Source organism: Vulpes lagopus, chromosome 6 (assembly GCF_018345385.1).
Source record: "Vulpes lagopus strain Blue_001 chromosome 6, ASM1834538v1, whole genome shotgun sequence".
NCBI classification, from domain to species: Eukaryota; Metazoa; Chordata; class Mammalia; order Carnivora; family Canidae; genus Vulpes; species Vulpes lagopus.
The window spans coordinates 47209074-47236671 of record NC_054829.1 but is presented as its reverse complement, the minus strand read 5'-3'; the positions used below and the strand labels follow the sequence as shown (position 1 = coordinate 47236671).

Genomic DNA, 27598 nt, shown 5'->3' with positions numbered 1-27598 from the left:
CAGAGGAACCCAAGACAGTAATAGCCCCATAACTTTCTCTCCGAGCTCCCCTCACAGGTGCTCTGTTTGAAAAATGACTCTACAAGGGTTGACAGTCTTTTTCAGATGGTTCACAGAATAGGTTTCCAGTCTGGTTCTCAAGGAAAAAGATTTCTGGCCATCTTTATTATGGTTATTCCCGTTGCCAGGAAGAATTCTTTTGAGTATTATCATTTTTAGTACGATATAGTCAGTAACACATCACAGTTAGGGTACATTTTTTTCCAAATCACATCTTTGCACACATAAAAAATGATTAGCCTTTGGCTAGAAGCATACCAAAGAACTTTATACCTTCTGTCTAGGCACTAAAGTGATGCTTTCACTAATACATTATTTATATTGTATGTGTGTGTGAGAAAGAAATAATAGAAACTAAGAGAATAATTTTCAGGATAGTACACACTGACAAATATTTTTTGACATTAGAACACTTCAAAAGAAAAGCAACTTTGAGAAACATGTAATACTCCCTCCCTGCTTTGTGCGTGTGTGCGTGCACATGTGCACACAGTCACACACACATGCCTGTTTTTTCATTTTATTAATGTGATTATATTGGCATTTCAGGTTGTTGAGGCTATCATACTGTCCAGTGTGCGGGAACAGCAAGAACATTTTTTATCATCCTGTTATGGACTGAATGTTTGTTTGTTCCCCCCAAATTCATATATCGAAACCCTGATCCTCAATCAATGTAGTAGTATTTGGAGGTGGGGTATTTGGGAGGTAATTAGGTTTAGATGAGGTCATGAGGGTAACAACCCCACGATGGGATTATTGTCCTTATAAGAAGAGGCAGGGACCAGAGCTCATTTGCTCTCTCACCTGCCACGTCAGGGTGCAATGGAAAGGCAGCCATCCGCAACCAGGAAGGGGGTCCCCACTTAAATCTGCCAGCACCTTGATCTTGGACTTTCCAGGCTCCAGAACTGAGAAATAAATGTCTGTCATTCAAACCATCCAGTCTGTGGTATTTTGTTATAGCAGTCACACTAAGACACACCTAAAGTCCAGAGTTTACATTAAGATTCACTCTCAATGGCATTTATCCTATGGGTTTAGATAGATGTGTAACAATATGTATCTACCATTATAGGAGCATATAAAATAGTTTCAGTCTCCTAAAAATCATCTGTGCTCTGTTCATTCATTTCCCCCACCCCACTAACCCCTGGCAACCATTGATCTTGTTACTTCATAGTTTTGCCTTTTCCATAAGTCATATACTTGGAATGATGGAGTATGTAGCCTCTCCAGGCTGGTATATTTCAGTAGTTAGAAGCATTTAAGTTTCCTTGGTATGTTTTCATGGCTTAAAAAGATAAATCACTTCTTTTTAGCACGGAATAAAATTCCATTGTCTGGATGTTCTTTATCAAGTTGAAGAAGTTCCTCTGTACTCCCTAGTTTGCTGAAATTTTTAAAAAGATTTTATTTACTTATTTATTTTATTTTATTATTTATTTATTTTTATTTATCTGAGAGGGAAGAGCATGAATAGGGGAGGAGTAGAGGAAGAGGGGCAAGCGGACTCTGCACAGAGCACAGAGCCCAACATGGGGTTCGATCTCAGGACCCAGAGACCATGACCAGAGCTGAAACTAGGAGTCGGATGACCCACCCTGGTGCCCCTTTCCACTTGCTGAGAGTTTTTATCCTGAATAGGTGTTATATAATTTTTCTGCTTCTATTGGTATGATCATTTGATTTTTTTTTTTTTTTAGCCTTTTGATATGGTAGATTCAATTAGCTGCTTTTTGAATGTTGAACAGTCTTGCATACTAGGGATAAGTTTTACTTGGTCATGGCGTATAATTCTTTTAAAAATTTTTAAAAATATTTTTAGAGAGAGAGAGAGACACGGAATGAGCAGGGTGAGGGGCTGAGGGGAAGCAGACCCCCTCTTGAGCAGGGATCCTCAATCAGGGCTAGGACCCTGGAATCATGACCTGAGCAAGCTGAAGGCAGGCGCTTAACTCACTGGACCACCCATGCGCCCCTCAAGTTGTCTATTTCTTATGAGTTTTGGCAGATTGTGTCTTTCAAGGAATTGGTCCATGTCATCTAGGTTATCAAATATAGGGGCAGAGTTGTTCATAATATTCCTTTTAATGTTATGGAATCTGTAGTGCTGTCCCCTATTTCATTTCTGATATCATTAGTAATTTGTGTCCTTTCTCTTTTTTCCTTAGCCTGGCTTAGAGGTTTATTGATTTTATTAATCTTTTCAAAGAACCAGCTTTTAGTTTTCTTTGCTTATTTCTTGTTTTCTGTTCTTTGTTTGTTTGGTTGGTTTATTCATGAGAGACACAGAGAGGTAGAGACATAGGTAGAGGGCGAAGGAGGCTCCCCCAGGGAGCCTGATGTGGGACTCCATGCGAGACTCCATCCCAGAACTCGAGCCCAGAACTCTGGAATCACTACAAGAGTCAAAGGCAGATGCTCAACCACTGAGCCATCCAGGTGCTCCTTATTTCTTGTTTTCAATTTCACTGAATTGAAATTCTTATTTCTTGTTTTCAATTTCACTGATACGACTGTAATTTTTTTTTTTAAAGATTTTATTTATTCATGAGAGACACACACACAGAGAGGCAGGTTCCATTCAGGGATCCCATGTGGGACTTGACCCCCTGGCCTCCAGGATCACGCCCTGGGCGGAAGGCAGGCACTCAACCTCTGAGCCACCCGGGCGTCCCAGCTCTAAATTTTTATTATTATTTTCTTCCACTTGGATTTAATTTGCTCTTCTTTGGTTTCCTAAGATGGACACTTAGATGACTGATTTTAGATCTTTCTTCTTCTAAGATTTTATTTACTCATGAGACACACAAACACACAGAGAGGCAGAGACACAGGCAGAGACACAGGCAGAGGGAGAAGCAGGCAGAGGGAGAAGCAGGCTCCATGCAGGGAGCCCGACGCGGGATTCAATCCCGGGACTCCAGGATCAGGCCCTGGGCCGAAGGCAGGCGCCAAACCGCTGGGCCACCCGGGCTGCCCTCTTTCTTCTTTTCTAATATATGCAATTCAGTGCTGTAAATTTCCACCTAAGCACTGCTTTCACCCATCCTACAAATTTTGAAAAATTATAAACATACAGGCAGTGACTAGGGAAGAAAATGAAAGGAAGGAACTAAGGGAGGAAATTTTCAGGCTATGAAAATTTGAGCCCGGAAAGCCTTTGTTACTGTTCAAAGTATTCCTTCCACAGGGCAGCCTGGGTGGCTCAGCGGTTTAGCGCTGCCTTCATCCCAGGGCCTGATCCTGGAGACCTGGGATCGAGTCCCAGGTCGGGCTACCTGCATGGAGCCTGTTTCTCCCTGTGTCTCTGCCTCTGCCTCTGCCTCTCTCTCTCTGTCTCTCATTAATAAAACCTTAAAAAAAAAAAAAAAAAAAAAAAAAACCAACAAAGTATTCCTTCCAAGTAGCAGCCCCAGCCTGAAGATGGGGAAGAGACCAGATAGTAAAGCAGACTCCTCTCAGCAAACACATCCAAGTACAGAGACACCACTGCGTTAGGGATTTAAGATGTATTCTGGCCCAACCCTATTTTACAGGTGAGGAATTCAAGTTTAGATGACAATAATTCCTAATTTTCTGACCTAGTTGAAATGTGTCATATAAAATATAAAAACACTATCTATTTGCCAGCCTCCCTTACGGGCCGGGCGGTGAGGGTTTCTGAAGTACTTTTCGGGTACGGTTTTCCAGACGGGGTGAAGCTCGCCGCGCTCAGGTCCCTGCTGAAGCGTAAGAGCTCACCGAGCGGAGGCGCCAGGGACCGCTCTGCAGGCGCCGGGCGGCACCGGGCGGCACCGGGCGGCACCGGGCGGCACCGGGCGGGGAGCCCGCAGCGCCCGCAGCGCCCGCGCGCGAGCAGGCGGCCTGGCAGCCGGCGGAGGGCCCGGCGCCGCGCCTCGAGGCCACGGGAAGACGGGGCAGAGACGCCTCTGAGACCAGAGACTTACTGAGCAACGTCCCTACCCCTTTCCGGACCGTGAACCCTCTGAGAACATTCCTCAATCACACGAGGAGGAATTCTCAGTTAAAAAAATATATATATATATAATTTTCCGCGAGAATGTGGCCACGATCCTTCCCTCCTTGGCCAATGGGTGAAGGTGGCCAAAAGGTAACAGACTTATGGTTATAAAATAAATTATGGGAATATAATATACACCACGGTGCCTATAGTTAATAATACTGTAATGCATATTTAAAAGTTACTGAGAGTAAATCTTAGTTTACAAAAACTTTTGAGAAAAAGAGATTGTTGTCCACCTGAAACTGATATAATAGTGTATGTCAATTATACCCTTCCCCCCAAAGTAACACTTAGATTTCTATACTGTGGCCTGTTTCCATTTCAAATTCTGCTTCTTAGTTCAATGAGAGTGACCTATCCATGCTAATATGTGAATAAACATATTCATCTGCACTTTAAAAAAAAAAAAAAAAAAAACAAGGAGGCCAGGAGGTCGGAGCGTGCTTGCAGCCGACAGCACTCCGTCTCGCGGCCCGCGGCGCCGTGGGCGGGGGCGGGGGCGGGGGGCGGGGGGGGGGGGGGGGCGGGGGGGGGGCGGCGGCGGCGGCGGCGGCGGCGGGAGGACCCGGCGCTGGGGGCGCTGAGCGCCGGCCGCGCTTCCGGAGCCCGGCAGGCGGCGTCAGCGGAACGGGCGGTTCCGAGCGTGGCGTAAACAAGGGCCGGCGGCGGCGGGCGGCGAGAGGCGAGCTGGAGGCGGGGCGCGCGGGCTGGAAGCCAGTCCCGGCCGGCCGCAAGTGGACCCCCTTTCCGCCCTGCTCCCGGCGGGGCCCCGCCGCCGCCCCCGGCCCGCGACCCCGCGGCGCAGCCCAGGCGGCGGAGACGCTGTCCTCGCTGAGGAGGGCCTGGGAGGGCGCGGGCGGCAGCGGGCGGCCTTACCGCCGGCCCCTTCGCCGCCGCCTTCTGCTCGCCTCTCGCCGCCGTGCATTTCTCTCATTTTCCTTTGTCTCTTCTGCCCTCGCGGGTGTGAGGATTGTTGGTGAACAGAAGTGCAGCCTCAAGATGGCTGATGGCAACGAGGATCTGCGGGCGGACGACTTGCCGGGGCCAGCCTACGAGAGCTATGAGTCCATGGAGCTCGCCTGCCCCGCCGAGCGCAGCGGCCACGTAGCCGTCGGCGACGGGCGCCACATGTTCGTCTGGGGCGGCTACAAGGTCAGTGGGCGGCCGGCCGCGGCGGCGTCGCTCGGCTGCCCCCCGGCGCGCCTTTTCTGGCGGGCGGGAGTCTCCTCAGCAGCCCCCAGCCGGTCCCGACGCTCCGGGCTGCCCCCCCAACCCCGCGCGCCCGCCGCGAACCCGCCGCGAACCCGCCGCTGAGGGGAGCCGGAGCGTTACTGAGGGGAGGGCGCGCTGGGCGGCGTTCGACTCCGGGACGGGTTTTATTTTAAAAGGTTGCGGTGTGCGTGTGTGTCCGAGAGAGAGAGGTGACGTCGCGTGATGTCACTCGTAACCGTTTATCAGGCCCCTTGGGAGCCCTGGGCCCTCGGACGCCGTGGCCGGGTTATGGGGTGACCGACGTGCGCGGCCCCCGGGCGGCCCCGAGCGCCGCAGGAGCGCCTTCTGCAGCCTTCCCGCCTCATCACGAGTCCTAGCTACACCTGTGCGGAGGGCCGGCGCCCTGATCGGAGCACTTCACGGCTGGTTTCCTTTTGGTTTCAGCTGAGAAAGGGTTGACGTTTTGCAGAAAATTAACGGTAAAGCCTCCACCAGTAACCAAAAAATCAGCAGTATCAAGTGTAACTACCAAGTCAGCTCTTTGACCTCTAATCATAAGCCGTGTGATTAGTTCCCGTCCTCGAGCCAGCTGCATTCCTTGCTACCCGGGCTGGGGAATCCTACCCAGGTGTCTATGTAAACCTTGTTTACTAGTTTTCCTGCCCTTTTGCTATTAGAGCGTCCCCGTAACGCTCCACATTCTAGAATTGGCTCCTTTCATTTGCTGAGGTGGCTCTGATCCATTCCTTCCAAAAATACTTTTTTTGTCCCTTTAGGTTTTAAATTTTATCTCCCCACCCCCAGGTGCTTGAAATTTGGTCCACTACATCTGTGCCTTTGAGGACTTACTTTGTGACTCTGGTCATAGATTTTGGCTTCTGGCGCAATTGACCTGATCATAGCTGATGACTGTCCAAAAAGGGCAGATGGAAGAAACCGTTGTGGCTGTCCTGACGAGCTCATTTAGTTTAACCACAGAGCATGGGGTTTTTTGTTTGTTCGTTTTTGGCCAGTTCTAATTAATCTCTAATATTTTCCTCAGGCTCCAATGAACAGGTTTTTAGAGGAGGGTACTTACTTGGTAGGAAGAAGGGGCTGGCTGGTGTGTAGAAACGCTTATTAAAATATAAATAATTCCATTGGAGACATTAACCTGTTAGTCAATCACATTTTGGTCTAAACTGCTTATTCATAATTCTGTTTGTAAAAATCAGCAGCATTGAGGGAATGGGACTTTATGTTGGGGAGGGGGAGAAGGAATGTGGTCAGGAATATTTTTGATGGTGATTTTTTGAGGGCCTGGATGTCTAGGACGTAGGGAGGTATGATCAGTGAAGTGAGTTAGTGGTTGCAAAACAGGCTGTTCTCAGTATTTTGGCTAGCACCCCGAGAAGCCCTTGCAGATTGTATTGAAGGCAATAAACCTGAGCTTCCTACACAGTCGTCCGTTTTCCCCTTCAGGTGAGGCTGGTCTGCTCTGGGTCAGCCTGCTGTCTTGCTTCCAGCCTTTATAAGTGGTGGACTAGAAAATGTTTACGTGGCCACCTCCCCTCTTCCTGTACAACACTTATTACACAGGCTTATTCCATTCTGACATCCATTCTCCATGAACTTCTGTTGTTGACATTGTTCAAAAAGTGACCAGCGAGGGTCAAAGGTTGGAGAGGTCGGGCTGTGACTGAAGTTGCAAATCAGGGAAAGGAGGGTAAAATCCTGGTGCCACTGTAACTTGCAAAGTAACCCTGGCCAAATTATTACCTCTCTAAAAAAACCTAGTCTCTTGTAATAGCAACTGCTTTTTAGGGTTGTTGAGAGGATTAAATAAAATAATCCACTGAAAGTGCTCAGCTAGTTCTGGCATATGGTAGGCTTGCTCTGTTAAGAACTATTACCTGAAAGGAAATAGAGCAGAACGAGGAACTTAGTTTTGCATATGGACTTAATTGCCCCTGCTGTTTCTTGGTAGAGGATGGATGGATGACAGGAGAAAATGGCTAGAAAATGAACGACATCGTGTTAGTGTGGGCCAGGCACTTACACAGTAGATGTGTCTTTAGTGTGCAAGTCATGACACAAGGAAGCGCTCCTGAAGTCATGCCACTGAAAGTTGGTGCATGGTCTGTTCAGGATCAAGTGGCCTTAGAGATTTTCTGGAAATCTCTGAACTTCCTGCATCATCACAACTGCTGTATCAAAAACTTGAGTTAAATGTCAGGTTGTCTAAGCATTACCTTGAGTATGGGACAGGGAAGATTGTCCATTTGATAGACCTGAATTGTAACACATCTCATTAACTCTCATTAGTATCTCAAGATGGGAAAAAACACATAGTGCCTCTTTAGAATGCCAATTATTTTTATATTTGCTATTTTTTTTTTTATTCTTAGAGTAATCAAGTCAGAGGATTATATGACTTTTATCTGCCTAGAGAAGAACTATGGATCTACAACATGGAGACTGGAAGATGGTAACTGTGGATATTATGAGGGATTCTAAAAAGTTAAAATAAGATTGCAAATAAACTCTGGGGGTACCTGGTGGGTGACTTGGTCAGTTAAGCATCTAACTCTTGGTTTCAGCTCAGCTCATGATCTCAGGGTTGTGAGATGGAGACCCAAGTCGGGCTCCATGCTCCGGAGGGAGTCTGTTTTAAGATTCTCTCCTCCACCCATGCTCTCTCTAAAATAAATCTTAAAAAACTCTGTAAAGCCCTTTCTAATATAATAAAAATATCTTAACAGAAGATGCAAAGCTAAAAACAATGTTCTAGTTCAGTTTAGCTGCTAAGCTTAGATACATTAACAGGTCTGCAGTAGTTCCGTAATTACTCAGTACTTTCATGACCTTTGAAGAAACTTCTATTCAGGGCTCTGTAAAGTATCGCTGTAATATTAAAGAAGTAGAGGCTTCATCCTGAAATGGAAATACAGTAAAAGTTCTCTGTATAATTTTTTTTCAAGATGTTTATATTTTGTTATATAGTAAATGAGAAAAGAATTTCTAGATTTTATCTGCTAGAAATAAAGGTGGTATTCTAATGAGCTCTAACAAAAATTACAGTGCATATCTCTTTAAAATAGGGTTGTTTTTTTAAAAACAAATTAACCAAACTTTGCCTTCCATACACCTGGGGATGTTCTGAAAAGACCTTTTGCCAGTCTCCTAAACAGTGGAACTCAAAAGAGTATGTTCTTGGCAGAATTAATGTGGTTTTCAAAATGCTGGGTTAGCATGCTTGGGGGTTTATAAAGTAGTCTCCATGGTTCACTTTGAAAAACTCTGCATTTTGCATATTTTACACATTCTAGATCACAGAACAAGGAGAGTAGTGGTCCCACCTGATTTAAGAGTTCAACTAAAGGACGCCTGGGTGGCTGAGTGGTTGAGCATCTGCCTTTGGCTCAGGGTGTGATCCCGAGGTCTGGGATCAAGAGTCCCACATCGAGCTCTGTGCGAGCTCTGTGCGGGGAGCCTGCTTTTCCCTCTGCCTGTCTCTGCCTCTCTGTCTCTCTCATGAATAAATAAATAAAATCTTTAAAAAAAAGTTCAACTAAAAAGTCAAGATATTTCTGTACATAGCAAATCAGTGTTGATCTGAGCTGTTTGCTCTTTTTTTTTTTTTAAAGAGAATTGGAAACTTATAGTATTCTTTAATAGGGGAATTCTAGATTTTTAGAACATTCAGTCCCAAGATTTGTAAAAATAAGCCTACTAAACTTAAAGTTTAGCATATATAAAGAGAATGTGGCCTACCGTTAAGTACCAGCTCCCTGTAGTTTTACCTAAGGTGTGAATCCAATTCATTTGAATGACTAAAAGGTGACTGAATAAAAACACCTACTGAATTAAGCTGTCAGTAGTGGGATGACTCCTTTCCTTTTGGGTTCCTGGCCCCATCAAAACCAAAAACAAAACAGCCACTGATTAGGTCAATAAAGAGCAGTTTCTTTTGAGAAACACAAAGTGGTATGCTCCTAGGATCACACAACACTGAGGCTTCAGAACTTCTTTCCTGCCTGTGTGCAGCACCAGCTGGCCCTGCCTGGGTAACCGGTGAAGAGGAAAAACCACATTCTGTGGATTAATTTTAGAGCTAGATGAGACCCCAGAGGTTATCTAGCTGGCCAGTATTTTATTTTTTATTTTTTCCCTTTATTGTGGGAATAGAAGAAAAATGAATAACCTTTACATTTCTTCCCTTTTGGGAAACATTTACATTCAGAGTTTTTTTTTGCCCCCAGGAAAAAAATTAACACAGAAGGAGATGTTCCTCCTTCCATGTCAGGAAGCTGTGCTGTGTGTGTAGACAGGGTGCTTTACTTGTTTGGAGGACACCATTCAAGAGGCAATACAAATAAGGTTAGTGTTTCTAAGGATCATGGCTTAAGGCAATTTTACTCTTTTTCAGACAACTTCAGATTTCTAAGGTTACCCCATACTCCTGTCCCAGTTAAAAAATATGTGTATGTGATAATGGTGTGAATGTGCATTTTAGTATTTGTCTACCAGTCTATATTTATGTAGGCCTTTGGTAAAATCAACTTTGGTTGATAACTTGTGTGCAGAAATTTTCTAAGTGGTTCAAGGCTTTGTGCTTTCTGCAACTGCTTGGTCTCTTAGAACCCAGGGGTGTTAGAGAAATATTAGTAAACCAAATGAAAACAAGATGTAATCACGAGGGACAGGGTAAAAATTAACAGACCACCACTCAACTGTAAGGATGAATTAATACTGACATTTTATATACTGATATTCCTATAATATGGCACGTAAGATACTGTTGTTCAGACATTGTGTTTTTTTTCCAAATAGGAAAAAAAGATAAGTTGTTCTCTCAAGCCAGTAAGACACAAATGTCAGTCAGGAAGGTGCATATGATTTAGGGAGACTCTAAATTTATTTACCAACTTAACACCTTAAACGCTAAGCACTTGGTTAGACATTGGAGACAAAGAGATGAATGATACAGTCCCCGCCTCTGGGAACTTACATTCTAAAAGGGACACAACATAAGAAGTAGACAATTTCAGTAGCATATGATAACTAGATACATAGAGCTGGCTCATAGTATAATAGCTCAGTAAATATTTTTAAATCTGAAAAAGAATCCTATGGAGGAACAGAATAAGGAAAAGTCTTCACCAAAGAGGGTGAATTGAATCATAATTGGAAGGGGTAGACAAGATACAAGTATCAAGAGGCAGAGGTATAAGCAAATATGTCTTATTCGTGGAAATGCCAAGTGGTTTGGTGTGGATGGAGCATATGGCTGACCTAATTTCAAACTGTACTTCTAGGAGCTCTAGGGATTTCTTTGGCATGTCTTGGGCCACCTATGAGAGGAGCATAATTGGGCAGGGTCCAGACCACTTGTCCTGCCTCCACTTTAACAAGTGTAGCTCCACTTTGGTTAAGCTTTTGCTTAAGATTTTGTTTGAAGGGTTCTGTGCCTAAAAGATTTTGAGGTCTTGCTGTAGTGGAGCCATGTGTTGTTTTTCAGAGCCAAGGAGGAGAAAGATACTTCGAAGCGACATGAAGCAGCTTGGGAAAGCAGCTGTGGCTTTAGGGCTGGACAGAAAAATGGGAGTAGTTGCTGTATCAAACAGCTAGCTTTGGTTATTTTAAGTTTGATCAAATGGAAGCCTAGGAGTCTTAAGAGAAGTAAAACAGTATATATAATGGTCAGATTTATTCAAGTACCTGAATGAGAACCCTTTGAAAGATAGACCAGTACTTAACTGTAGCAGCTAAGGATAAATCTTAAAAAGATTAAGTAGGCACTTAAGATGTGTTTGTTAAATTTGAAGGTGAAATTGCGAAGTTCTTTTTTTCTTTTGGTAATGCCATACCCATAAATTAGATTAGTACAACTCCAAGTGCCCATGTAAGGTACAGAATGAAAATCCACATACTTCTATTCCTTCATCAAAAAAAATGTGGCTGTTGGAAAAAAATGAGCTGAACAGCGTGCCTAATGACTTAAGGAATTTATGCCAGAATGTAAATTACCTATGTAGACTCAGACCAGTTAAGTCTATAATTACACTTTTAGGAGAACTGAATTAAATGACATTCCTATTATCATTAAATCACAATAAAATTAAATGCCAAGGTTGAATTTCTTTCATATAACCAAATCTAACTGAAATCATTGCTTCTGACAGTTCTACATGCTGGATTCAAGGTCTACTGACAGAGTATTACAGTGGGAAAGGATTGACTGCCAAGGAATTCCTCCATCATCAAAGGACAAACTTGGTGTCTGGGTATATAAAAACAAGTAAGTTAGCAGCCCCGCACGTTTGGGTTTTTATGTACAAAGTGGTTTGCCATTCAAGTACCCTTAGATAATAACCATTGTAACCTTAGAACGTACCTTCTAGGGTCCATATGAGGGTTAAGTGAATTAATACATCAAAGTACTTACCATTGCACCTAAGACATAATTAGCCACAGTAGCCATTACTATGTAAGTACTTTCATATATTCAGGTATGCCTTCTCGATTTGTAGCATAATAAAAGGAAAACTTGTATCTGCCTAACCTGTGGATGTTTGAATTTTTAGTGTCTTGTCCTTTTTCTTGTCAAACAGGTTAATATTTTTTGGAGGTTATGGTTATTTACCTGAAGATAAAGTATTGGGAACTTTTGAATTTGATGAAACATCTTTTTGGGTAAGTTGGGTTTTGTATTTGTATATGGCCTTCTTGGTATATTGAGAATAACGTATTTGCTAGTCTTGTTCATTTTGGCTTATTCATAAACCAGACAAAGCTATACAGACATTTGTAAAATAACCCAGATTCTTAATTTTCTGTAGAATTCCAGTCACCCAAGAGGATGGAATGATCATGTACATATTTTAGACACTGAAACATTTATCTGGAGTCAGCCTATCACTACTGTGAGTTACTGAAGAATACTGAATTATTAAAGCAAGGCTCCTTGGAGAAGGGTAGTTGGGAGGTGGTTAAAACTGATAGATCACTCATTTTTCTGGAGAGAAGATCCATTGCTGTCATTATTCTCTAAGGAGTCCATACCTCAGAAACACTTAATGTGTGGACTAACCCAGCATCTGTTATCTAATAGATGTTAAATGTTACTGTTTGTAACTAAATAAATGACCTAGCACTGGATTATTCTTTGACACAGGTGTCACAAAATGCACTACCTTTTATTTTAAAAGATGAAAATAAAACAAGCATTGTATTAACTAGTACATTCAGTAATACACCTAAAAAATATAAAATTATAGTTCCCAGTTTTAGTATTGCTGTTGACTAGACATCTGCACACTTTAGCTTAAAAGCTCAGGTGTCTTGCATGTCCTCATCCCATAACCAGAGATGACTCTGGTATTTATTTTAAAAGATTGCTTTTATGACTTCTATAGGGTAAAGCACCTTCACCTCGTGCTGCCCATGCTTGTGCAACTGTTGGAAACAAAGGCTTTGTGTTTGGAGGCAGATACCGAGTAAGTGTATGAACAGTTTCAAGGACTTGCTTTTGAGTCATTCAAATGATAATTACTTAAAATTACCCTTTTTCAGGATGCCAGAATGAATGATCTTCACTATCTTAATCTGGATACATGGGAGTGGAATGAATTGTATGTATCACTTAGATAATTTTTGTTAGTTTTTTTTATTCTGTTATCAGTATACATTTGCTTAAATTTTCTATAACTGAGAATTTAAATTAAATGTGATGACTAGATCCCTAAAGGCTTTTTTTTTTTTTTATTGCCTTTTCCCAGAACTGTATCTGGCACCCAGCTTGTGCTCAAGTGTTTGTTGAAAGGTCTTCTAAGAACATAGTTCTAAAGCTGTAGCTATTAATACCAAGAAGTTTTTTTAAATTTAAAGTCTTTTTCATAATTCTATATGAACTTTAAAACTTCTTCAGCATTTTTCTGTATTAAACAGTAGCTACTTTTAAACACAGATATTGGGGATCCCTGGGTGGCTCAGCAGTTTGGTGACTGCCTTTGGCCCGGGGCGCAGTCCTGGGGTTCTGGGATTGGGTCCCGCGTGGGGCTCCTGGCATGGAGCCTGCTTCTCCCTCTGTCTCTCATGAATAAATAAATAAGTAAATAAATCTTTAAAAAAATAAAATAAACACAGATATTGTAACTTAGCTGTTTTTTTTTGTTGTTGTTGTTTGTTTTTTTTTAGAATTCCACAAGGCATATGCCCAGTTGGCCGATCGTGGCACTCACTAACACCAGTTTCTTCAGATCATCTCTTTCTCTTTGGAGGATTTACCACTGATAAACAGCCACTAAGTAAGTTTTAAAAAAATGTAAGAAATCATTATATATCATTCATATGTGATATATAAATAGCTAGAAAAAAATCAGTCTCTTTTAGATGTATCAGAGCGCTGTAGGGTTGGTTGGAAGGTTTGCTATTAATTTTGATTCCATAACAAACCTCTAATTGTTTTTATACTAGGATATCCATTCTGTCCAGCATAACCCTTAAAAGCCCTACTGAAGGGCTGTAACAGGCAAAGGGCTTACTTGGTTAATTGCAGAGAAAAAAAAAAAAAAAAGGATATATACTTCCTGTTTGTACTCACAGTCTCATTACTTTTCTTGCTAAAGCTATGCCCTTTAAGTATCAGTGTCCTATCGACAAAATAACATACTTCATGGCTCTTCTTTCTTTGCTTCAATCAGGTGATGCCTGGACTTACTGCATCAGTAAAAATGAATGGATACAGTTTAATCATCCCTATACTGAAAAACCAAGGTATGAACTATTTAAAAAATAATTCCTGTACTGAATAATTGAGGGCCATAAAGATGTACAGTACTGGTAATGAGAGGAAATTGTGGCTGCATTAAATCTGTCATTCTTACAAAAATCCTAGCATTCACTAAGGTTTCACATCATACCTCTTGAAGGAAAAGAAAACCAATGTTATCCTAGTATTGAATGCTTTCTTTCCTGTCACTGTGCATAAAAAACAGAGCTGGACTTCGACTTTTGCTGCAGCTTTTATCGTAAAATTGATGTAGTTATTTATAATCAAGGTCTTTACTCAAGTGAATTGAACTGCTTCTAGGTTTGTCATTTAAAATAATTGGAGGGACACCTAGGTGGCTCTCTTAAGTGTCTACCTTCAGCTCAGGTCATGATGCCAGGGTTCATGGGATGGAGCCCCTCCTTGGGCTCCCTCTCAACGGGGAATCTGCCTCTCCCTCTTCATGTGCTCTTTCTCTCTCAAAAAAAAAAAAAAAAAAAAAAAAAAAAAGGAACTGGAAAGGAGAGAATTCCAAAACCTTAAATCAAGAACTTTCTATTAGATTTGCAGTAGTGCTGTATAACAAATATTAAGTCAAATCACCACCACCACCACCCCAAAAAAGTTCTTTTTGTTAATCTCAGAAAGAATTGTTACAAAAATTGCTAAAAGATATGATATAGTCACAACTGGTATTCAGCACATTTAAGTAGGTCAGCCTGCATTTTTTCCCCCAAGCTTCTAATTTAAGTACACTTATGCACAAAGGCTTCATTTGGCACAAGTTTTTTCCATAGAATTACCAGGCCTGATACTTTGAGTATCTCAGGCAGATTCAGCATTTTTCAGATGTTTTATATAAGGTCAACTGGCCCTACTATGAAAAGAAGAAGATCGAGAGGGCATATACCACACATCTCCCATAAGATTTTTTTTTTATTGCTAACAAAGACCTAGAGAACAGATCCAGTTCAAACCCCTCATTGCATAAATTAGGACTGGACCAGAGAGATAAGATGATAACATCCAGATAAAACAGACATTGATTTTTTTTTTTTTTTTTACTAGCTTTTGCTATTTAAGATAATTGCTTCTCAATATGTTTCTGGTCTGTACTAAAGATCTCTAGTCTTTATTTCATCATTCTGGTTCTTTAGTATAAATTATCAATTTGGTGTTTGGGTAACTTCAAACTCAAGCTTTCATTTTAAATATAGATTATGGCATACAGCTTGTGCCAGTGACGAAGGAGAAGTAATTGTTTTTGGTGGGTGCGCCAACAACCTTCTTGTCCATCACAGAGCTGTAAGTATACTACACCTTATGTTAAAGGACACTTTATAATATTTCTGAAACTTACTTGTGGAGTACTTACTTTTTAATGTGTTCTTCTCTATTTTTCAGGCACACAGTAATGAAATACTTATATTTTCAGTTCAACCAAAATCTCTTGTAAGGTAAGTAACTTTTTACTAGGTACTTCATTTTAAATTAATCCTTTTGAAAAACCAGGTTTATAGATAAAGGCAATTAACAAGCTTTCATTGATATAACTAACCAGTTCCTATTAAAACCTTTAAAGAAAGTGGGTTTGTTTTTTTTTGGGGGGGGTTGTTTTTTTATAATTCTTCAAGTTAATGTGCTTCTAAACAGTAAAACGAATTATTTTTCTCCTCCACTTTCAGGCTAAGCTTAGAAGCAGTCATTTGCTTTAAAGAAATGTTAGCCAACTCGTGGAACTGCCTTCCAAAACACTTACTTCACAGTGTTAATCAGAGGTTTGGTAGTAACAACACTTCTGGATCTTAAGGCTTCATAGATAATGCCTCTGATCACCTTGCATGGACAGCAATTCTGTAAACATCAGAGAGTGGCATTGTTTGTATAATCATATGCATTGTTGTAGTTTGCAGCTTTTTGGTTTTAATGTGCATGTGAATGGCCTAGAGAACCTATTTTTGTGTCTAAAGTTTACAATAAATGTATTTAACACCAGTAACTGTCTTCTGTTAAAGCAAAAGAAAACTAATATTTGGGCTTTTTACCCTAAAGAATGGTTATGATTATATTTCCTTTTTAGTAACTTCAGATATATAGCTGTAGAAACATTATACTACTTATTCCTACCACTATCAAAATGGTGATGTTATCTTTTTAAGTTAATAGTTTTTCAAGTGGCAAGAGTAATCTATTGTATTTACAACACTAGGCTGTATTACAAAGTTTTCTTTTTTTTTTTTACATTTAAATGGAAAAATATTCTCAATAGGACTAAGTTTGGAAGGACCACCAGCTCTTCAGTACTTTGACCTTAATGCTTTGGTACAGGGGCAGGGCAAGTGGTCATATTGACTGTAGGTAGCTACCATCTAATCATTTAAGAAGTAAAAATTTTAAAAGAATGGAATTTGATGTATGACTTAATTCTCCATTCTGTTAGGAGATAGAAGAGGAGGAGCTGGGTCAGGAGTCTTTAGTGATAAGCCTAAAAAAGTGCACTTATGATATCTTAGGTTAAGATACTCTGTAACATGCTGATAATTACTAGAGGTAGAAAATAAAATGATACAGAACTGAATGAGATTACACAGAAGAAATCAGGATGAAAGTGAAGTATAAATGCATGGAAATGATCAATACCAATTTTTTCTAGGTGTTCTTTCTTAGGCTGAATTATGTGTATTTTAAATCTGGTCTAATATATTTTTGACAAGTGTAAGTAAAGGCAGAAGCTTTCCAAGACTTAATCCTAAATGTCTACCCCCCAACCCCACCACACTGGGGAAAAAAAAAACCTTGTGACTGGCCCATAAGAGATATATTAGACGTTATATACGGTAGACTACCAAGTCAACAGTCTAAGCAATTGAGCCACTTCACTGTTCAGTTTCTTTACAACATGAAATGAAAACTTAGTATTAACCTCCCAAAGTTCAAGAAAATGTAGGAGAATAACTACAGATGTATACAATTAGCATTTAACTGTCCACAAATATTTTAGGAAATCCTATCATAGTGTTTCCTCTCTAAAAAACCAGGGAGGGGGGGGGGGGGAGAAGTCCTTTTGGCGAATATAGCAAGGCAATGTTTAGTTCATTTTTAAATGCGGAAGTCTTGTTACATGGTGTTTTCATCTCTGAACTTCCAAAGGGCTATAAAATTGGCTCTTCTCAAATATTTTAGGATTTCATTTCGGCTATTTCCTTTTTACATTCAGAAGATTGGGTGCAGACACTTTGACTTTGCCAGGAATGTTTCTTGATAAATCCGTGTCCTAAAAAAAGAGAATTGCTGAATATTTTCACATTCTATATAGTGGTCATGTATCTTTTATGACAGTTTGTGTCCTCTGTTGTCAAAAGAAAGGCATTTCCAAAATTTTCAACTGAAATGATTTTACTTGTTTTACACTTGCTTCTAGTAAGACATTTTCTACCAAAATAATAGCTGCAGCATGCATCTACTGAATAAAGAACTGAAAGTATAAAATTGCAACTGCTAACATTTTTAACTACACCACCGATCTACAGACTTCCAGAGAAATACTTTACCTTTACACTGCGAAATAAGTCTTTTTCTCTTGCTGTTGCTTCTTTGGAATGCATGAAACTATTCAAGGCTGTTTTTGCAGCTGTAAATAGAAAATAGAAGAATCTACTTCTGTCCAGTAAAAAAAAAATGTTCAAAATCATAATTTAAAAGAATTTTACATACCTTTTCCCTTTTTCTGAACTCCAGGAGTAAGTTTCACTTTGTATCTTTAAAGAGGAATTGCATGTGTTACTGAACAAAACCATTCATAAGTCAAATAGTGACTTATGAATGGTTTTGTAAACTATAGATGACTTACTTATAGTTTGTCATGGTGGTGTAAGGGGCACATATTGGAATGGCAAACAGTAATACATCTTCAGGATGTGGCTGCCCTGTCAAAGAGTCAAAGAGATTTTCCTAAAAAAGGGAAAACAAAAACAATTAGAAAATTCAGACCAGTCCTAAAAAAGGAAAAATCTAATATCTCAACATATTTTTATCTTTTTCTGATAGACCTATAGTTTTCAGCTCTGCTTTATATTTATAGCTCTAAAGAGTTTAAGACTAATGGTGTTTATATTCCTTACTGCTATAATTTTGTACAGCATAATGAGAAATAAAAATGATTTTCAAAAATGATCTTTGTAAATACATTTAAGAAAAGGGAGAAAAAAAATTGGATATTTCTCATTGCAGAAAACTACTATGGATTAAAATGGTGTACAGACCACAAATACATTTCCATTGCCTGGAAATGGGACTGATACTTTGGCTAGACCAGTAGTTCTCAATGAGGGGGATTTTCTAGGCCTTTCCTCCCCTAGACATCTGCCTATTCTTAAGGAAGTATCTTCTTACAGTTGCCCTTCGGTGGGCTGCCTACAAGATTAGCTGTCTTAGCAACATGAATACAACTCAGACAAGATGCTTGGTGCTGAAGTAGTGTTTACTATGTGCCATGGACTTTTCTAAATGCTTTATGTACATTCTCAAAACAACACTCTCCTGGTAGGGACCAATCATCCCCACTCCTCAATGAGGAAACAGAAGCACAAAAAATAGTGCTTCAGGGTTGCAGTTAGATGTAGCAAAGTTGGGATTCAAACCCAGAATGTTGGACTCCAGAGCCTATAATCTTGTTTTAGAAGTCTTAAGTAGTTAGAAATTGTGTATCAAATACTCTGAGACCTAGACTGTAGTCAGTGTCATAGTAGGGAACCCCAGCACAAAATCATACCTCATTACCCTGTTGATCCAGATCTTGCTCTTCCTGCTCGAAACAAAATTTTAAAAGTCAGCTATATATAACAAATTGAAATTCCACATGATTAAAAACTATGAGGAGAAAAAAAATAAGACTATCACATCTAACTAACAGGTTATGGACCCCAAAACTGTGTTCTTCAGTGTCCCAAAACTCTGAATTAATTTGTGCATCTACTACTTTAGAGAATAATGCCATTCAAAGAGAAAAAGCACTTATTTGAAGTTTAAAAACTAAAGCTTTCATATGGTATACATGCTAAAATAGGGAAATTAAAATGGCGATTTTCAATGTAAAATGGTAATTTTAAAATGACAGCTAAATTTGATGTTTGCCAAAGGAAAGTGGAGAATCCTGGTGAATAGAACTTTTATTTTTTAGTCTCTGTTCAATAGTTCTAGGATAAATTTTTCACATATTAAGGTAAGTTTACTTTTGTTTGCTCTTCTTAGATTATCTCTAGATTTTTAATGTATGATTCATAACACCTCAATATCTGAGTCTGTTTATAGAATAAATCACAGATATGAGAATAGTATAAAAATTTGAGGATCAGGGATGCCTGGATGGCTCAGGGGTTGAGCATCTGCCTTTGGCTCAGGGTGTGATCCTGGAGTCCCTGGATCGAGTCCCACATTGGGCTCCCTGCATGGGGCCTGCTTTTCTCTCTGCCTCTCTCTCTCTCTCTGTCTCTCATGAATAAATAAAATCTTTTAAAAAAAATTTGAGGATCAAAATAAGTCATAACATTTTTTTGAGTTGTAACATTATAAAACAATAACATTGTTCAAGGAAAGAAGAAAACGGTAACATATTGAGAACCCCTATAAGCCTTACCTGCACTGAACAGAGCTGCACTGAACAGAGCACAGGATTCTAACCAAAGCTTTAACTGCTATAAATACAAATACAGGTAAGGCCAAATTTTTTCCAGTTTTATGAATAAATCCTCTGGATTTCAAGATGATATACTTAGAGCTGTGCTTGTTGTATTCAGTTGATACAATAATTAGGCCACTATCTTAACTGGATAAATGCTAACTTCAGGCACTTGAACTGAATAGGCCCTTATATAACATAATACAGCACATATTCCTATAGAAAATTCTAGAGAAGTGCAAATTTACTTTCTACTTATTTTTAAGACAATCTGAATTGTCTTATAACTAAGTTCCCACTAGAATCAAATAAAACCTCTCCATAAAATTATTTTCTAAAGGCTTGTAAAAAACTTACCATCTATGAACACAGCCATTTTTACACTTCTATCCTGGAAATTTAGTCTTTTAGGTTGTATTTCTAAGATGACTTTCCATTAAGAATAAGGTTACCACTTGTCCTGCTTTTAGCACTGTAAGCCTCATGTCTTGGGAACCCTAATCAATGAAGCAAAAGCCTACATCCATATGTGTGGTAGCCCTACCTTGTCATCGTGTGGATCATCTATGGCCAAGTCTTGTAACTCATGAGTTACAACCTCAAGGGAAGGAGTTTCTTTCTTTATGCTGTCTGAAACCCTTGGTCCACCTCTAGGTTTCTGGGGTTGTTTCTTCACAGGTTCATCCTTTGTTTTTCCTTTCTTCCCCTTCTTCCCTTTTTCTTCTTTATTTGAACCTGCAGACTTTAATTCATAAAGGTAAAATGATGTCAACATGTCCAATATTGTCAATATTTTTAAAAAAATATATTAAATCCTAGCATATAATAGACAATAGTCTGGATGTCCCTCAAAAAGCAAAAGAAGGGGATCCCTGGGTGGCTCAGTGGTTTGGCACCTGCCTTCAGCCCAGGGCGTAATCCTGGAGTTCTGGGATCAGTCCCACATGAGGCTCCCTGCATGGAGCCTGCTTCTCCCTCTGCCTGTGTCTCTGCCTCTCTGTCTCTCTCGTGAATAAATGAAAAAAATCTTAAAAAAAAAAAAAAAAAAAAAAAAAAGCAAAAGATTTTTTTAGATGTTGCTTACCCCTAGCAATTTCATGATGAGTTCGCGTTCTTCTTCATCTTGGTCTTTATATTTTTCCTTCATTTTTTTCATCTTACTCTACAAAATCAAAAGATTTTCATTGGAAAAAAATCAGCAGTTAAAAAATGTCAACAGACGTTTGTAAAGAAAAAGTACTCCTATGCTTACTGAGATGGTACCATTATAATAAACAATATGGAAACTAAAATGATGAATAAACCCTAATCCTCAGCCTCAAAGAATTTACCATCTGGTAGAAAAAGAAGACACCTGTAAGAATAAGGATAAATTAACGTAACATACTCTAAATGCAAACATTTCGAAGATAATTCAGAGATTTCATTCAGCTTAAGCAAGAACTGTGGGGAAGAAATAAAGTACAACTTGAAAGTCTTTAAGTAAATTTTATACTATCAGGGAATGTAGGAAAAACAGGATTGTAAGGTAAAGACAGGACAGCATAGTAACAGCAAGTCCCTGCGTTTGGTTAAAGTCAGGATCTATATATAGAGGAAAAACAGGAAACAAGACAGCAAAAGCAAAGCTGGATAAAGGCTTTTAAGACTTTGCATTTTGTTAACTAAACTGGTGAGCTACACATCCAAATTACCTAGTAATTTTTAAAACTATAGACCTCTAGGCCTCACCTCCAAAGATTTTTGTCTTTATTAACCTTAGCTGGGGCCCAGGTAACGAATTTATAAACTACTGAAGATTTCTTTAAACAGGACACAAGAACTCCTAACTATAAATGATTGATAATTCAGACTTCTAAAAATCTATACTTCTAATTCCTCTTCTGTGTAAAATGAGAGCTTCTATCTAGATGAACACTGATCTCTATGTTTCACATAGGATTATTTTTTTGTCTACATCTTTTGTTTCACTTTAAAAAATTAAGAGCCTCACAACTTCATTTGTGAACTAAAGAGTACTAACTTAACAGTTCACCTTGAAGTTGTATTACCTTTTGTCCTCGTTTCATTGGCTGCACAGCTGGGATACTTTTGCTTGTGTTCTGATGAGTATCAATATGTAGAGTATTTTCTTTTTCTTTGTCCTTTCCCTCTATCACTTCTAAATCCCCTGAGTCACTTGGAAGCTTTTTCTTCTTCATTTCCCTAAACAGAATTGAAATGGGAACATCTAATTCTTAGTGCCCTAAAATATTACACGATAAGGGGAACATTTACAATATGTAAAAGATCATGGCTTCTGCTTAACTTCATAATCACCAGGCTACAGTATAAAAGCACAAATCAGCATATAGGTAAAAGCTGCAAACTCTTCTCACATGGATTTATCATTCTTTCTGTCATCCAGGCTTAACATTCTGTCAACCCCTGACTTATCCTTACTCAGTAGCCTCGACACCTTGATGGCCAGGCACTGGGATTTGTAGTCTTTGTATCAGCATGGCCTTGGCAGATCTTAGGTATTCAATAAAATGTTGACAGGTTAGCTGAATAAATAAATGGATAAAGATACACAGATTAAGGAGGAGGGGGAAACCCTATCACGGTGGGTGGTATTTTTTATGTGCAGTCTCTTCCATTCTCAGTGCCACTGCCCTAGCCCTGGTCCTCATCACTTATTACCCAGACCTTCCTCCTGTATTTCCCCAGAAACTGTTCTACATGAACATCTAGATTAATCTTCCTTAATTGTTTACCTATCTTACGTTCCCATTTAAAATTCTTCTAAAAGTGCTCCTCACATCACTTTCAGGATAAAGTCCTAAAATACTTAGCTTATCATTCTAATCACTTCTCCACTTTTGGTCCAAGTTCACTTTCCCAATCTTAACATTTACCAGTTCACAAACACGAACTTTTTGTTCCTTTCACCTCATTCTACTTCTCATTTCCCCAAAACACTATGCATATTACTTCCAAATCCCTGCCCTGCTTTATTCATGCTAATTCTCCTTGGAACCTTTGACCTTATCTTCATTGACCTAAGTCCTAATATATCTGTAAAGTATACTTCTGATGGTATTTCTCAAAACACCTGAAATCACAGCAATTTCTTACTCCTGAACTACTGTATCCCTTCTGTTTGGCTCTTTCCTAAATCCAGGACTCAAAAACTCCTTTAAAAAGCACAGACTTTATTGTATCTTACCTCTTTGTATATTCAGTATCTAGCACAGTGCCATGTCCTTAGAGAGTTTGCTGAAAATGTTTAATGACTATCTTTCTCAAATAAAAGGGTTTATTGTCCATTCCACTCTAGAGTTTCTTCCTAGACTCCTTTACTAGCTTTATAGCCTATTTTATCCTTTACTGGTTGTCTCACTTGTCCCTTTCCTTCAGCTTCTGCCTTTATGTTTGCCTTCTGAGGCCTGCTATGTTATAGTAAAAAAGTATTCTATTTTTTTCAAGTATTCTGTTTATTCCTGCCAATATTATCCTAGAACCAGCCTACTTAATGTACTGCAATCCCTAATGCACTTATTTATCTAACAAATGGTCTGTCCCATGTTACTTGACCTATCTCATTGACTGTGGTGACAGACTAGGGCCCTAAAACAGAAAAACCTATTAGAGTTGAATTTTAAGAACTAAACAAGATTTACGCTAAATATTGGTCATTTTAATAAGGGCAGTCTTTAGAACAGCCAAGTCATCTGTCATAACTGAATCATCACTAACCAAAAAAAAAAAAAAAAAAAAAAAAATTACATGCTTTCCAGTTAGATAACACAAATATGTTTACCTTCTTTCCTTGGCCGACAAATGTCTCCGGCTCTGTAATTTACTGTCACTCTATTAAAATTAAAACAAAAAAAAAACACAAGCAAATACAAACAATAACATCACTACTATTAATTTTTCAGAAAGTAAAATTAAAAGTAGAAAATGATTCATTGAGAAAGACATGATGTTCTTCACAAAACTTTGAAAATAGCTTACCATATTAGAAGATTCCTCTTTTGAAGCCAATTTCTGGAGGGACCTATGAAAAGAAACAGAAAGAGACATCTACTAGCCTTTGTAAAAGGGACTCATTTACAAAGTCCACATTGCCATATCATATCCTTAATTACTTAATTGGCAATCTACAAATTTTCAAATACTGATAAAATCTTTAAAAATCATATTGCTCACCTCATACTTTTAAATATATCCTTAAATAGTGGACATGTACTAAACACCTATGTGCCAGACACTGCCACGTGCTTTATATATGTATAATCTTCACCAAAACCCTATGAAGGGGGTTAACATTCCATTTTCACAGAGAAAGAAACTGAAGCTCAGACACAGAGTGACTTGCCCAAGGACACCCTAAGACTCAATTCTGGTCTGACTCCTAAGCTATTTTTAACTATTCCAGTGATAAAGCTTTTAAAAGTATGATATTGTTTACTTGGTGATTGGTAACTTTAAAGATTAAAATCTTTAAAGACTTTAAAGATTAAAACACTTAAATTTTTTTAGTGGAATTGCCTCTCTTACGTTATTGGCATTTAGAGTCATGTACTTATTTCTGTTTTGACCTACTTTGGCCACTTTTATGTTTTTGTTTGTTTTTAAAGATTTTACTTATTTATTCATGAAAGACACACAGAGAGAGGCAGAGACATAGGCAGAGGGAAAAGCAGGTTCCCTGCAGGGAGCCTGATGTGGGACTCGATCTTGGGACCCCAGGATCATGACCTGAGCCAAAGGCAGATGCTCAACCACTGAGCCACCCAAGTGCCCCCACTTTTATGTTTACTTTTATGTTTTATGTTTAACACTTTTATGTTTACTATATTTTTCTACCGTGGATCCTGGAAATTTCTTTAGAGAGATCTACCTGCCCCTCCCATAAAATGGTGAAAAGATAATAAGACTGTAGAACTACAGAGGGTGAAAGTATTAAAGTCAATTTTGGTATTATTTTGGAAGGATTAATTCTTCCATCACTACCAGCTATAAAATGATAGTTTTTAATTACCTTTGGGACTGAAGGTGGGACAAGTCAATGGTAGTATCAGGATAATTTAATGTTTCTTCCCCTTCATCCTTCATTTCACCAATAGGTTCCTGATCTTTTACCGCATCTTCAGATTCTCCTTCATCTTCAGAGCTTTCTTCCTGAATTAGTTCATCATTTAGTTCATCTCCACCACTCTGAATAGTAATATCCTCTTGGTCAACCTGAGTCATGAGTTCCACTTCCACAGGAGTTTCATGTGATTCCTCTTTATCTTCCTCACTGCTACTGTCACCTCCATCTGTAGAAGTTATTGAAAAGAAAGTCAGAACAATACCACTGTAACAAAGCTAGATGATTATCTTGAAAACTTCCAAAAAACATTCTGTTGACTGTTTCTCCAAAAGATCACTCTCTCTCTCTCTCTCACAGAAACACACACACACACACACACACACACACACACACACACACACACAGAGCTGATCATCCTCAAAGAGTACTCAGACAAAAGGATACTTTTGTATCATAAACTGTTTGGAATAAATGCTCTCCAAGATACTTTACCACAATAAATTTCTTGGACATTGCAACCACTGCTACAATGAAAACTTTAACTTGTCTTGGTTAGGTATTTCCAAAAAGGAGGACAAGAGAATTAATTCCATAAGTTCTGCTGTTATTGTAACTTGCACATGTATAGTGAAACGAGACAATACATGTAATATAACTGGCACACAGAAGGTATTCACATTTTTGCAAAAGAAACACTTCCTAGCTGCCTCACCTATAAAAGTAGATGCCATCACTATCTGACAAAAATGTTTGTGAGAATTCCATTAAAAATAATGTAAACAGAGAACTTTGTACAGTATTGGGAACATGGTAAAAATAATAATAATAAAAAAAAGTCTGGTAATGCAACAGTAGTCATAAATGAAATAATGTAGTATTAGTCCTAAAAAGCAATGACCTCCAGGAGAATAACTGTAAAAATAATATAGAGGGCATACTTTCCCTCTATAGGTAGGTGGGTAAATTTATTCCAGCAACCACAGTTCCTTTCCACTTAAACCAAGTATATTATTAAATCAAGGAAAATTCTCATATGAGAAATTACACTTGTTATAAACTCATCTTTGTATCACTTCTAATTCTTAAATCTAAAATTAAATGCTGATTTGTAAAACCCAAGTCTATTTCTGCTGAACACATTTACATTTGACCCATTAAATACCAAGGTTTTACTATATATGCTTATATAGTACATTAGTTACAGATCCAGTTAAGTACTTTATAATTCATTTGACACTTCCGAAAACAATATTCAGTAAAACTGACAGCAAGTGTTGTTTTGAAATTTCAATTACCCCAAAGTAGATACAATCTTTTAAAAATTTAGAAGATAGGGGATCCCTGGGTGGCTCAGCGGTTTAGCGCCTGCCTTTGGCCCAGGGCGCGATCCCGGAGTCCCTCTGCCTGTGTGTCTCTGCCTCTCTCTCCTCTCTCTATGACTATCATGAATAAATAATAAAAAAAATCTTAAAAAAAAATTTAGAAGATAAACTAGACAAAAGGAAACACTATAAGCTACTTTATTAAAATCTGTAAACTACCTAGTTGTTCCATTTCTTCCGATATGAGTTCACTTGTGCAACTTGCCAGTGTTTCCATGTCTTCATCCTGCACTCTGACTTTTCGTTCACCCCGATGTCTCCAAACGCAAGACTCGTCTACCTATGGAAATAGTTCTTTTTCACTGATGGAACTTTAGAGAAGACTAATGAAAATCAGAAAAAAATAACAAAGAAGCTGAAGAATACCTTAAAGAGGAAACTAAACCCCATCATTAGATATGAGGGAGGAAGGAAATTCTTTTTTCCTATAAAAGATAATAAACAGAAATGTTAAAAATTCATTTTTTCCATTTTATGCTTGCAAATTATCTGACACCAGTGGTTATATTATTTTGTCATTTCTCTGTAATGAAGGAACATTTCCCATTCACAGAATTTGGCATTATGTATAGGAACAGGAATTAAACAAGAAAAAATATGAATATTTGCTCTCATCTTTAGGTTAATCAAGCCCTGAAAATAATCTATTTTTAGAAAAAAGGTCATGCTATACATTCTTACCCTTATAACTTTATGTGAAAGAACATTCTCATCAAGAAAAATACATATGGAGAAGACATGACAAATGATAAATTTGCCACAGAAGTGCAAAAGATTCCTTATTTCATATATGAAATCAGAATAGCTTCCATTCTTGAAAATATTAGTAATGTCTCCATAATCTACCAACAAGCCATTACCTCTTATCATGAAGCTTCCTGTTGTCAAATATTCTCCAGTTGGTGCTGTTTTAGACACCTGAAGAACACAACACCACATTATACTACTGTCTTAAGAAATGTTTTTAAAATTTTCATTTAAGAAAGTCAAATCATATTCAAATAAACAGCACTGTCTCTTAAAAAGTTTGTAATTTAGTAGAAATTCCCAATGCTGAAATATCTTTTCAAAGACAGGTATACCTTTGGCAGTAAGAAAAGAAATAATGGATACACTACACCAAAAGTTTTCAAATGCAATGGATTAGAGTCAGAATTTGTCCAGACGTTTCCTCTGGTTTGAGATGTAATGAGAAAAAGAAGGGTAGTTTAATAAGCTTATATCATAAAGCTATATTTCCTAAAACTATATCTATTAAATAAAATCCTTTCCTGAGATACTATTTTTGGGGGCAGTAAATAATCTTCCATTTTAGGAAATAAAGAAGACAGTAGATTTTTAAAAATATATTCTAATTTGGCAAAATAAGATAATTGCCAATATTTTAATATTTTATGTTATC

At 38.7% G+C, this 27598-nt stretch overlaps 2 protein-coding genes across 2 annotated transcripts in view; one reads left to right on the top strand and one right to left on the bottom strand.

Annotated features, from left to right (window-relative positions):
- Positions 1-4732: 4732 nt before the first annotated feature.
- Positions 4733-16049, top strand: KLHDC2 (kelch domain containing 2). The gene is made up of 13 exons (XM_041758532.1): positions 4733-5242; positions 7690-7769; positions 9544-9661; positions 11467-11582; positions 11896-11977; positions 12124-12207; positions 12700-12780; positions 12857-12915; positions 13481-13590; positions 13987-14059; positions 15272-15359; positions 15459-15511; positions 15740-16049. Exons 1-13 carry the CDS (start codon positions 5090-5092, stop codon positions 15861-15863), a joined length of 1221 nt encoding a protein of 406 aa, XP_041614466.1. The 5' UTR covers positions 4733-5089; the 3' UTR covers positions 15864-16049.
- A 207-nt stretch (positions 16050-16256) lies between these two features.
- Positions 16257-27598, bottom strand: part of NEMF (nuclear export mediator factor) — a 46803-nt gene continuing 35461 nt past the window's right edge. The window contains exons 20-33 of the mRNA XM_041758531.1: positions 27057-27114; positions 26563-26621; positions 26356-26476; positions 24761-25040; positions 23731-23773; positions 23534-23583; positions 21783-21936; positions 20816-20893; positions 20276-20473; positions 18826-18858; positions 17905-18005; positions 17769-17812; positions 17606-17685; positions 16257-17328 (exon numbers count right to left, since the gene is read on the bottom strand). Coding sequence (XP_041614465.1) covers positions 17251-17328; positions 17606-17685; positions 17769-17812; positions 17905-18005; positions 18826-18858; positions 20276-20473; positions 20816-20893; positions 21783-21936; positions 23534-23583; positions 23731-23773; positions 24761-25040; positions 26356-26476; positions 26563-26621; positions 27057-27114 — 1377 coding nt within the window. The 3' untranslated portion in view covers positions 16257-17250. The remainder of the gene's footprint in view (positions 17329-17605; positions 17686-17768; positions 17813-17904; positions 18006-18825; positions 18859-20275; positions 20474-20815; positions 20894-21782; positions 21937-23533; positions 23584-23730; positions 23774-24760; positions 25041-26355; positions 26477-26562; positions 26622-27056; positions 27115-27598) is intronic.

What these genes read in the sequence shown, in the direction of transcription:
- KLHDC2 (XM_041758532.1), top strand. Translation starts at nt 5,090, where the DNA reads ATGGCTGATGGCAACGAGGATCTGCGGGCGGACGACTTGCCGGGGCCA. An exon ending in TCGTCTGGGGCGGCTACAAG is followed by an intron (nt 5,243 to 7,689) that starts GTCAGTGGGCGG and finishes TTTTATTCTTAG; the next exon opens with AGTAATCAAGTCAGAGGATT. An exon ending in CAACCAAAATCTCTTGTAAG is followed by an intron (nt 15,512 to 15,739) that starts GTAAGTAACTTT and finishes CTCCACTTTCAG; the next exon opens with GCTAAGCTTAGAAGCAGTCA.